Source organism: Bolinopsis microptera, chromosome 11 (genome assembly GCF_026151205.1).
Source record: "Bolinopsis microptera isolate Bmic1 chromosome 11, MBARI_Bmic_1.0, whole genome shotgun sequence".
NCBI classification, from domain to species: Eukaryota; Metazoa; Ctenophora; class Tentaculata; order Lobata; family Bolinopsidae; genus Bolinopsis; species Bolinopsis microptera.
This window is the reverse complement of record NC_087082.1, coordinates 6,875,439-6,887,038: the sequence shown is the minus strand read 5'-3', so window position 1 is coordinate 6,887,038 and position 11,600 is coordinate 6,875,439. Positions and strand designations below refer to the sequence as shown.

The 11,600-nt window shown below is 40.6% G+C and overlaps 1 protein-coding gene across 1 annotated transcript in view; it reads right to left on the bottom strand.

The window, feature by feature from the left end:
* Positions 1 to 763: 763 nt before the first annotated feature.
* LOC134823004 (pumilio homolog 2-like) overlaps positions 764 to 11,600 on the bottom strand; it is a 43,295-nt gene continuing 32,458 nt past the window's right edge. The window contains exons 9-16 of the mRNA XM_063834308.1: positions 10,989 to 11,164; positions 10,088 to 10,261; positions 9,164 to 9,271; positions 5,681 to 5,775; positions 5,266 to 5,349; positions 4,735 to 4,861; positions 4,433 to 4,607; positions 764 to 4,235 (exon numbers count right to left, since the gene is read on the bottom strand). Coding sequence (XP_063690378.1) covers positions 4,096 to 4,235; positions 4,433 to 4,607; positions 4,735 to 4,861; positions 5,266 to 5,349; positions 5,681 to 5,775; positions 9,164 to 9,271; positions 10,088 to 10,261; positions 10,989 to 11,164 — 1,079 coding nt within the window. The 3' untranslated portion in view covers positions 764 to 4,095. The remainder of the gene's footprint in view (positions 4,236 to 4,432; positions 4,608 to 4,734; positions 4,862 to 5,265; positions 5,350 to 5,680; positions 5,776 to 9,163; positions 9,272 to 10,087; positions 10,262 to 10,988; positions 11,165 to 11,600) is intronic.

The window sequence follows — 11,600 nt, the reverse complement described above, 5'->3', positions numbered from 1 at the left end:
TTTGCAGACGGTCATTCCACATTTTAGGTTTATAACCTACCAGGACGCGCGCCGAGTTGGACTCGTCGACGTATATCGCCCGTATAATATTTGAAACAAATATTTTACGGGCATCGCCCGTTAATTCCACATTCAAATTAATATCTTTACTTTTGTTTGGGAAAGAGACACTGGCAGCGTCCGAGTAGAACCTGTATAGTAAGAGTAAGCTCACCATTTTTGAAATTCAAGCAAATCGAGGAGGTTTGAGGTTCAAATAAAAGGCTGTTGGACTTGGATGTTCAGCTGGACTAAATACCGGTGAAAATATTTCGTAGGCTAATAAAATTCGAAGGCCTTAAATTACTCCTCCAGATAATTAATATCATGGAAACTTAATTCACAATTCTGTTATTTTTCCCGAACTCATAAAATAGGGGGGGGGGGGGGGGGGGGGGGGGGGGGGGGGGGGGGGGTGTGTGTGTAAATTATTTTTGAATCGAGAAATCCAGCATGATTTCTCATTTTCTCAGAAATTGTTCACTCAAAAATATGATTTGGAAAAATCATTCTTCATATCAGTGCAATGTAGTCCAAAAATGCTCAAAATCAATTTTTGAGAAGAGTTTTTCGCCTCTCTCCTGGAAACTTTTATCAAAATACTCGTGAATGGAGTCCCCATTCACCCCAGCCGGATTTAAGGCAGAGATTTATACAATCTAGTCTGATTTCTTGGCAAAGTAAGCACATTTATTTTTCCTCATATAAACAAAGTAAACACAAATTTTACGATGAATTTAACATAATAGTAATAGCGATCATATTTTGACTGGGAATCGATGTATATAATTTAAACGGTTGCTCACCACACAGCCACAAACAATGCTTGACAGTTGGAACTGACCGGCTATTTTCATAATATAGCCGGCGAAGCCTGGTGACATTCCACCAGCCTATCAGTCGGCAAAGTGCCAGACACGAGATCATATGATCCGCTAGACTAGTGTGGCTCGCAACGTTAAGGATGCATGCAGGGGGAGGGTTACCTGGCAACCACAACACCAGGTTGCATCACCAGGTCACCTTGCTTATCTATGTACATTTCACACTACAACACATATACACCTATATTCGGCTATAAACTTTCTTAAATAGGGTAAAAACCTTGATTTCAGGCCAATTGCGTGTTGTATATTATAGCACAGCAATAACAACAACAACAACATCTTTTAATCATGCAGCAGTCCTATAAATACTTATTCACTAATAACGTGTCCTTCAATCAAAATGACTAGATTCCCAAAATATGTCTGGCGAAATAAAAGGCGGTTAAGACGGCGCCACAAGTTTAAGTTAAGTTTTAATTTAAGAGGTATGTAATAAATAACTTTGAACGGTGTTGAGAATTAGAGCCTGGGAAGCTGTTTTCGATATAACTGCATGCCGCACAAGTCCCGTGTCCACAAATCCAAACAATATCATAACAGGGGTAAAAAGCCCAGCTTCTGTTGAAAGTTTTTACAACGATTTTCTATCAAGATCTCGGTCTAAAGGCGTATGAAAGACGGGTACGATCCTTGACGGCATACGAAGAGCAGCGACCCAGGCCAGGATAAATTATATGAAAACACTTTTATACATACATTTAGAAGAATCTCCTGTTTCATATTACAGTAAATAATAAATAAGTTATGTACATTTCCCACTGTGCTACGAAACATACAGGATACACCACTAGTAGTACTACTAGTATCTTTCCAACAAAAGGTATCAATTTCAAATGGATTCCCGGGTAATCAATTATCATCATCATTATCAAAAGTAAATCAACTATCAAGAATTTGGAATTACGAGTCCCACCATATTAAAATCTTCTGGCAACATCAGTAATCAAGACGTGACGACCATTAATTCTATAAGTAAAACGCCTAATATGTCTACCGGCACACGTCGTTCCATGGCACTAAAACTTATAGATATATATAAAGCAAAATATAATATAACTATGTATATTTATGTACACGTTTGCTTAGTGGCACATAAATGTGAACGAAAGAACTTCCCTTGGTGTATTGGGGATTAACATGCTGTAAGATTCAAGCTTGCGATAATAATAAATGCAATCCTGGCTCCACGGGGAAGGTGGTAGCCATTTTAACCCAGGACAATCAATCACTAAATTAATTAATAAATGATCAATTGACCCCTAAAAGTTCCCGACTGTGAGGAAATACAAGTTTTAACATTCAAACGATTAAGATAGTCAATATATTATAAGTAACGGTTAACAATTTGAAAAAATTCTAAAACTTTCGCTTAATCACGAGGTCAGATGTAGTAATACTAACAACAATATTTTAAATTGGCCTTTCTATTTGGTTCTAAGATTAAAAAGATGAAAATTCATGCTCGGCGGCTCTGCCTGTAACCTACACAATCATATCATTATTAGTTTTACTAATTTACTATTATCAATAATAGCAACAATAATAATAGTAACAATAAGTGAAAACCTCAAAAAATTGTTAAGATTACACTATCATATCTGTAAAAGAACAAACGATTGTACCATGTATAATATATTAAAATTATTATTATCAATAGAGGTCAAAATATATTCAAAAGTAATTAATTAAACCGCTGTGTCAATATCATGTTATTATGCTAATTAATTACAACATCTTGTAGTCGAGAGTACATTAAATCAATTAAAATTAGCAATCATGGTATCATCCGCCTTCGAGCGATCAAATCCAAGAAATTACACATCACAAGAGTCTTAGTAGGAATAGAAAAAGTTTGTCCTTGTCATTAAAAAATTTAAAATATTGTGGACGTACGGAAAACTGTACATCCATACAAAAGACGTAGCCCACAAAAAGGGGAGCAGGGACATGTTTCAGAACCAGTGAGTAGCCCATGACCATATGTCCCACCGAAATACTATCAAACCCCCCTATTTCCTAAGAAATGGAACTCCCAGCCTACCGCTGTACCCGAGCGCCCAGTATGATCATTAGTGTTTAGAAGGGTTTGACAGCAATAAGTAGGCAAGTGGCCAGTGATTATACCAAAATGTTTCAGTTGGATTTTACGCCACGTGTAAGCGACGAAAATACTCCCTATATTCACTCTTCAATCTGAGGCGGTTGGTTTGTTTCGTGTCGAAAATATGCCCTCTGTGCAGATAGAATGTTTGCATTTTTTATACTAACCGCCGTACAACCCTTAAAACAACCACCTCAGACAAAAAGATGATATTGCATCCGTGCACAAAACTCGGGGATCCCTGGATCATAAAACGATAAGTCACTTTTTCAGACACTTTACATTCTTTACACGATATTGTAAAAAGATACATGGGGGTCAAAGTAGGTCGACATACAAAGTTGAGGACGTCAAAACGTTTTACAGCAATATCATACAAAATATTATACACTTTCTTTCGTCATATGGGCCACGAAATATTTAGTTTTAACTGCTTGTCGACCTGAGTTTACATGGAGGATTCTACGTCTGTATCTTATGAAACAAGAAATTACATACATGTGATAGTATCTTTAATGTACAGGCCCGTTGATAAGGCGTGCGCTATTATGGAATACAAACACACACGCACAACGTATCTATCAACAGGGTGATAAAAACTGGAGCTGACACAGCACGTGCATGTCACGTGTGACGCAATATTTACATCTGAAGTGTCTGCAGTTTCCACTGTCAAGTCCTGATGTATCCATAAACACATCACATTAGAGATATGTTACCAGCAATCGCCCTGCCCCAGGAGATTTACCATACATTGTTACCTTGACAGCGAAGCAATGGATTTCTGTTTCCCGAGAGGGGTCCAAATACTGGAAGCAATTCCGCAGAAAATGCTATGTGGATGGATTCCGGACCCCTCTTCAGCGGGAAACCGAAATGAGATTACCTCGAAGCCGAGCTAACATGATTCAACCTTGCTCAAAAAGAAGGTACAACTGTACACGCACGACTCACGAACACACACAATATATTCACATTTGTATACAACTCTGTTCATCTTTCCGAATAAATTAACTCGTGTAGTGTGGCCTGCAAAAACAGAAGAGGAGGTGCCCAGTGCGGCACATGTTAGAAGGCGGGGGAGAGAGTATGGAACGAGCTGAAGCTGCTAGGACTGTTGAATGGAGAGGGTGAGAATTGAGGAGAGGTCATGTTGTTCATTCCGTTTGGGGCTGGGGAGAAGTTAAATCCGCTTACGTTGGACATACCTGGAAATGAACTGAGTCAGCACTAATTTTGTTTAACAGCGTTTACACGGAAATTTAGTAGTTTGTAAAGTTTAGATAGTCCCTTAACTGGATGAGGGTAAAGGTCTCGAATTGTTAAGGTTTGTCAGCCTGTCATTTCACAGAAATTGGCTGACTAATAGACTTCCTGTCTGCAGACAAACAAGGCGACAACTAACCGGGCATTCCGTAGACGTTGTTGGTCAGGGTGGCTGGGTGGTTAATTCCAGTGGGGTTGAAATTGCCGGGTTCGTAGTTGCAATGGTTGGGAGGGGACATCTGCTGTCCCGACTTGATAAAAGTCTTCTCCAGTTTAGCCAGTATGTGCTTTCCGTACGGAAACTTGCGCAGAGTCTGAAATGTACAAGTTCAGCATAATCAGTAATGTTTGACATATACAGATGGCACAACAAGGGAAGCGTGTGTTGTAGTGACAAGATGACCTAATATTTTTAAAGCCACAATAATGCAAAGTACCAACCTGGAGATGTGGTTTGATCTTGGACATAATGGTTCTTTTCTGAATGTGATCAGCCACATCGTACATCTTCTGAACCACATAGTTGGCGAACTGATCCTTCATCATGGTGAAGAGTGCAGGGTGGGGCCTGAAAAGTAAGTCAGTAATGAAAGAATAAGGACCGTAGCTAGTCTCTGTCAGCACGCCATTACTGCATTGTGTAATGTGCCGCTCAACCAAGACCTCGTGCTAAAACGTGGTGCTGAGCGCGCCAAGTACGCGCCCTTAAATTGTCCTGCGCTAAATGATGACAATCTGGTCCTTTTCACTATTTTAGGCGCTAAAAGATGCTGCGCGCGTCTGACCATTGTTAAAATTTGTCAGACCGCGTGTTAGATGGCACAAAGCTATAGCTCTGCTGAGAGCTGGACAATAAAAATATATGGAATAAAACATGGGCACGGCACGACCGAAGAGCACCTATAAATTGTGACAATGGTAGGCTAAAAAGTGTAGCTCATTGCGACATAACTGAAAGGTTTAATTACTGACCCGTCCATAGTGTTGCAGACTTCGTCAATCAGGGTGACACGCTGAGGTCTAGTTGAGTGGGTGACACACTTTTCTACGACGTTACTGAAATTAAAAAGGCTTTAAGATTTTAAAATTACACACATTCAATAGTTCAATATATTTAACTTTCTCGGATGTATATAAAAACGCAGGATCTCTCGACCCTATTCCAACTTTAACTAAAATTGTCATTTGCCTCTGCCCATAAGCCTAACCAAGGACACCCTAATTATAACCTCCCAGCTACAAAAATCACGTACCCATGTATTCATTGATCATATCAAATGTTAAGGAAGAGATTTCAAAACGACGAATGCATTTAAGTGTATCCTGAAATTCGACCCCGGAAAATACAATGTGGTTTTAAGTTAACTTGTAGGACCATGTAGTGTACCTGGCAAACTTGTGCTGGCTGAGCATGAGGACTTTTCCTTGAAGTTCAGACACAATGTGTGCTTTATCGTCCAGATCACCGTGTTCAAGAACATGCTGAAGAAGAGAGTATTAGTAATAGATATCAGTTAAAATCTTATTACAGTTAGCATATTATTGTTAACCTAGAGTCAAGTCAACAATCTGTGAGTATAAGCACATTATTGGACGATAAAAGGGTGGAATGGGTTGCTCCAGGCCAATCAAGTTTATCATCCCCTTTAACTTACACTAATTTGAAGTAAGCTCTCTATCAAGATATTTCCCACCCAATCAATCACCAAGATTGTGGTAATATGATGGTAGTTAAAATCCTACCAAACGCGGTAAATGAGCCCTCAAGGGCAGGCTGGCCTGGACTAAACGCCCAAATGATGGGCCGCGATGACCCCCCCCCCCCCCCCCGCGCTTTTAGGATGCTTGTCAAAAACTATTTACATCCACCCAGCGAGCTAGATTACATGGACAAAATGTAAACACTCGAGCCAGAGCCCGCCAAGTGGATACAGCTCAATCATGTGAACTGATCTTGCTGTACTTTATTGAGTGGGCCCGCCTTTTTGCTACTGTTGGTACCGATAAATTCCAATACAGTCGTTTCTGTGAAAGTTGAGGCATTCTTCCTCAAATAATTTGAATAGGGTTCAACTATCTAACCCTGAAAAAGCTCCAAAGCCCTTGAAGGCAGCCCCTATCTCAACATTCGTGGAGTAAATTATATAAAACCTAATTACAATCGGAAATGCGATCGTAAAAACAGGATTAGAATATCACAAGTTTCCCCTCACGGCCCCTGAGGGAGGAGGACACGCTACTAATTGCACTAACAATAGCAAGGTGGGGCTCTGGCCCTGTACTACAGTCCCTCACAATAATAATAATAACGGGGGGGGGGGGGGGGGGGGGGGGGGGGGGGGGCACTAAACCAAACCTAATTACAGATGCCCTGAGTACTTCACTCGGAGTGGTTCCTAGTTGGTTCGGGGAGGGTTCCGATGTCAAAACATAGGTGCACGTGCGTCATGTTAAACAACCCTGACTTTGTTAAGAGACACCCACGGGCCTTACAAAGGAAGGTGGTTTTCAGATGTAAATGAGGATCTACCATGACAAAACACAGGAAACAGACGAGTTTACCACTGACAAACAATATCCGTATTATATGCTACAGAGACACATAAATCTCCAACGTCTGGGTAACCAGAACTTGGCGTCTCAATTAAGAGTGGACATTTGAAATGTAAATCAGGAGGGAGGGGGGGTACAATCAGGATCTACCACGACAAAACATGGCGAACACGCGTACCACCACGGACGAACAATAACCACAGACTCAATGTCTGGGTACACAGAACGAGGGGGTACACAGAACGAGGGGGGGGGGGGGGGGGAGTGAAAGTGGAGCGGTTAGTGAAGCGGCGAAGTGGATCGTACAACCACCACAACTAACCGCAAAACTTGGCTCTAGCCCAGCTACCCTTACTGATAAGAAACACTGGCTTTGTTGTTACAACTTTAGTGCTAGTTGGCTGCAGAGCTGTTTGCAAGACGCTTAGGTAATCATTCTCAGGTGTTAACAGAACTAGAGTTAGGGTACCCGACTCTATAGTACGTTAACAAGTTGGTAGTGTAGATTTAGACGGCAGCTACACACTGATCTGTTCATTTTTCAGATCATAATATGGTCTATAGTTTTACGTTTCTGTGCCACATTGGATTGAGTATAAGGGGGAGCAGTCCGTTCAAATCTTGAATTTTAAGTATGTTCATTCATTGACATATTATGTCCACTTAAAATAAATGGACGAGATCCACTAATGCCTTTCCGGCATCCTGATCATTTAAGAGATTGATCTTTAAAAAGCCATCAACATTTGAGGAAATAATGAACAGGCAACTTGATGCACGGTTGCGGTTTAAGGCAGTCCACTTTAAGACGGACTTTATAGCGTACACCACTGAACTCTAGCTATCTCTCTCTTTCTCTCTCGACAGGGAGCACGGTGGATATCTTATAATAAAGCGGGAATGACGGGGGCACTATACTATACGGGTTAGTTGTTTAGCTTAGTGATTGCTCGTTAATTAGGTAGCAGGAGCGGCTCTATATAATAACACACATTACCACACATGTACCGTACAGTGTACAGCACACTGTACCGTACACATATACCGTACACATATACCGTACACTGTACAGCCTGACTAAGACAACCACCCACCCCTTCTCGGTAACAAATACAACCACCCACCCCTCTATAAACACTCTAAAAATGTACAACAACCCGCATGTGGGCCCCATATTGATTACAACACTACGTGGTTACCTCCGTGTAAACAGTACCACAGAGTTCACTGTACAATTATCATATATGCAGAACCACTATCATGTGGTTCAAAGAACCATAATATGCGATGTTGACAGAGCTGAGGGAGATAAAATAACGGGGCCTCGGTGGTGTGTCGCTGTAAACATCTGAATAAGCTCATGTTCCGTGCGGTGAGAATTGTAAGAGCGTCGCCAACGTTCCCACTTTCAGATGTAATATTGTAATATCCACGTTTGGTTTTGAAAGTTCTGTAATCAAACACCACCCCTCTAGAGTGTTTTACACTGAATAACACATTTGAGTAGGACAGAACTTTAATTTGCACTGCACTGATAAGGGGAGGGTTTTAGAGTACGTGAAATGTGGGCTTCGAATTGTGGGCTCCGAGTATTTTATTTTCAGAACAACACAGAAACAACGGCCCCAGTGAACGGAAGTGTTTTTCAGATTTACATTCTTTTAAACTGTAAACGATTCCAGGTGTGCATGTGATGAACCCAAAAACAGATATATTAATGTAGAGTTTGGGGGGGGGGGGGGGTTAAATTGCACTGCGCTCAGCGCTTTAATCAAATTCGAGAGAGTTTACATAAAGTCTTACACACTGGGTCACATTCACAGGAGTTTGACAGCGCGTGAAATAGTGATGCAAGGTGGTCGTAACAGAGAGCAATCATGTGATCAAATTGCTGGGAGGAGAAAATGGCACTTTATTCAATACTAAGGCGTACCGTATAGTAGAAGTTTTTGTTTTGATCAAAAAGGAAGACACCTTGTTCAGAGTGAGATTTGTACTAATGGATGTCAAGTAAAACGTTCGATTAAAATAGTCCACGGTGCAGGCCGAACTGTTTAGTAACACCATCTGTGGGTCGGTGGACTAGATATTGAACAAGTACGTACAGCTTGTGGGAATGGTCTTAACGCCCCGCGTGGCGGAGGGTATCAACAACAGTTCCCAATAAGAATAATAATCTAGAATACTCTTGAAGAAAGATACACTCAACTGTCGTTTTCACCTTGACAAACTAAGCTGAATAAAGCTTCCCAAGTTGCTTTAAGCTACCCAAGTTGATTTGAACTAAGCAGATTAAGTTAACTAAGCACACACTCACCTGTATCACATAGTTGCCGTACTGGTCCTGTACCAACTGCTCGGTATGGTCCAGCAGCTCGTCTAGAATCGGTCTGGTTTGAGAGGTCGGGCAATACTCCAGAATCCTCTGCAAATATAGGGTGTTATTCTCTTCCTGGGCGAAACCGGCCCAGCTTGAGAGTTAGCAACGATTTGAGTAAGAATTTGGTCAGATTATCCTCCCTTATCCTTATGGTTCTAATTCTCAGAAGGAGAACGCGCTGGACGTATCGGCATTATCACTTGAACGACGGGCCGTTGGCCAATCCAAAATAAATCTTCTCCCGATTTTGAGACAGCTTCCACTTAATTTAATCGATCTTTAAATAATACACGGTAGCAGCAGTCAGTCTGGGAGCCAACGCCCACAAAATCCATTAACTACTTCAGAAGAACTACTTTAGCTCTCTACTCAAGCCACGCAGCTATATTTCGAATATCCCATCACTTAGCGGAATTATTCACAGTGCACCACCCTACCCCCCCCCCCCCCCCCCTTCTTTCTTTTTTCTGTCTCTGGAATTTTACAACAAACAACACTCCCAATAACATTGCATCTGTACAGTGGGCGATAAGAGCTGCTGCTAGCAAAATAAAATTAGTAGATAAAGCTGTGGTCTCATTAAATTTACACCCACACACATGATATTTTAAATTTCGACACCCGACTAAACTGCGATGATGTGCGTTGTGGTGTGTACTTGTACTAAGTTTGTGTATGTGCTGGCTTTTACCGATATTATTCAATGCTTCTACGTACATAAGTAGGCAATTTTATTTCGAACCGAGAAAAGAAGGCAAAGAAATTTACAAAACTCTGTGGTCCACCATGACCCCGTGAGAAAGTGCCTCTAAATATAGACTCGATCGAGAACAGTAATTTGAAACTAAAACATGTTCATACCTGAATAACTCTGCAGCCGTACGCGTGGGTACTAAGCTTGTAGATTTCCCCCTTGAAGGAGTTGATAATGAATGACAGGGACTCCGGGTCAACTTTCTCAATACACTTTTGTACCACGTGGTTACCATTCTGGTCCAACACGCACTGCAACACATTCCCCTCAAGCTCTTTCACCTGAAAATATGTTAGGTTTATTCGTACTCATTTTAAATGCAGTCGGTTCATTCACAGTGGGATCGCTTTTGAGTATTACAATTCCGACTGTATTAATGGAATTCCGAGGAATGGGTTTTAAGAGCGATCTCTTAAAAACAGTAAGATTTAAAATGTTTGCAATAATCCGATCATTTTCAGAAGATGGGGATATAAGCTGATAGCTATTAATAATCTTTTGGGTCATGTGATGGATCCATCGATATAATAAGATAATTCGTTAAAACTGCGGTATTCAATCGCACGTGCAGGTAACAAACAAATGGGCTAACTAACTTAGTGAGGAAATAATTACATTTTAATCCATCCCATTGATAGGCAATTATAACAATGAATGAAGATCAAGTTTAGGAGGAGTACTTGGCATGACATGTACATACTCTATAATGAGATACCTGGCGTCAAATTAGACTTAAAACCTAAATAGCTTTAACTCTTAGACAACTCATAGGTCCCATGAATAGTACCGGATAAGAGCATTAAAACTGAGGTTATCGGGTTTTTTTAAAAGGAAAACAAAAACTCCTATTGTATCCCATTCAGTGGATACATAGATTCAACGTTTAGATCTATTTATATCCACCCACGACAGGTTATCTTAGTTTAAATGTTAGCATTAACTTAGTCAAGCAAAGTTAACATAACTTAATAAATAACCGAAGAACTGGTAAACAAAACAAACACGTACCAGTCCCCCTCGCTGCGTCCTGTTCACACATTCCAGAGCCTTCTGTATGACCCTGCAGCCGTACATCTGTAGAGCGAGATGGAGCATGTGCCCCTTGATAAGTCCCACAAGCTCCTCTTTCTGTGGTTCAGTTCCGTATTCAAAGAACTTTTGGATCACGTAGTTACCGAACACGTCTGAAAACGGAGAAAATATAATCGGGATTTTCAACTGAGTGGATGCTTCCATTCGTCTTCTTTGTCAAGTTATTTCTATTTAAATGAAAATTATAGATATTTTTGTAAATAAAGTTATATGTGAGTGAAAGGTGTGCGTGGTACTGTATTTCACTATCTTTATACTTGTGATGGAATGTCGATACTCGAGAGTGATGGATTGTCGAGAGTTTGGATGGATTATGAATAATGATTTATGAGATCTCAACAATATGGATAATATCATTTATTTTGACGGAGGAAAGCAAGATTGAATTAAAGTAATATTTGGTGACTTACTGTCAAGAGCTCGGACAAGTTGCCTTTGAAATGTTAAACGTTTTGTGATCATATCATATATGAGGATTTGAGCGCCACCTTACGATGAGGCTTTGAAATTGAAGATATTAAGTTCTTG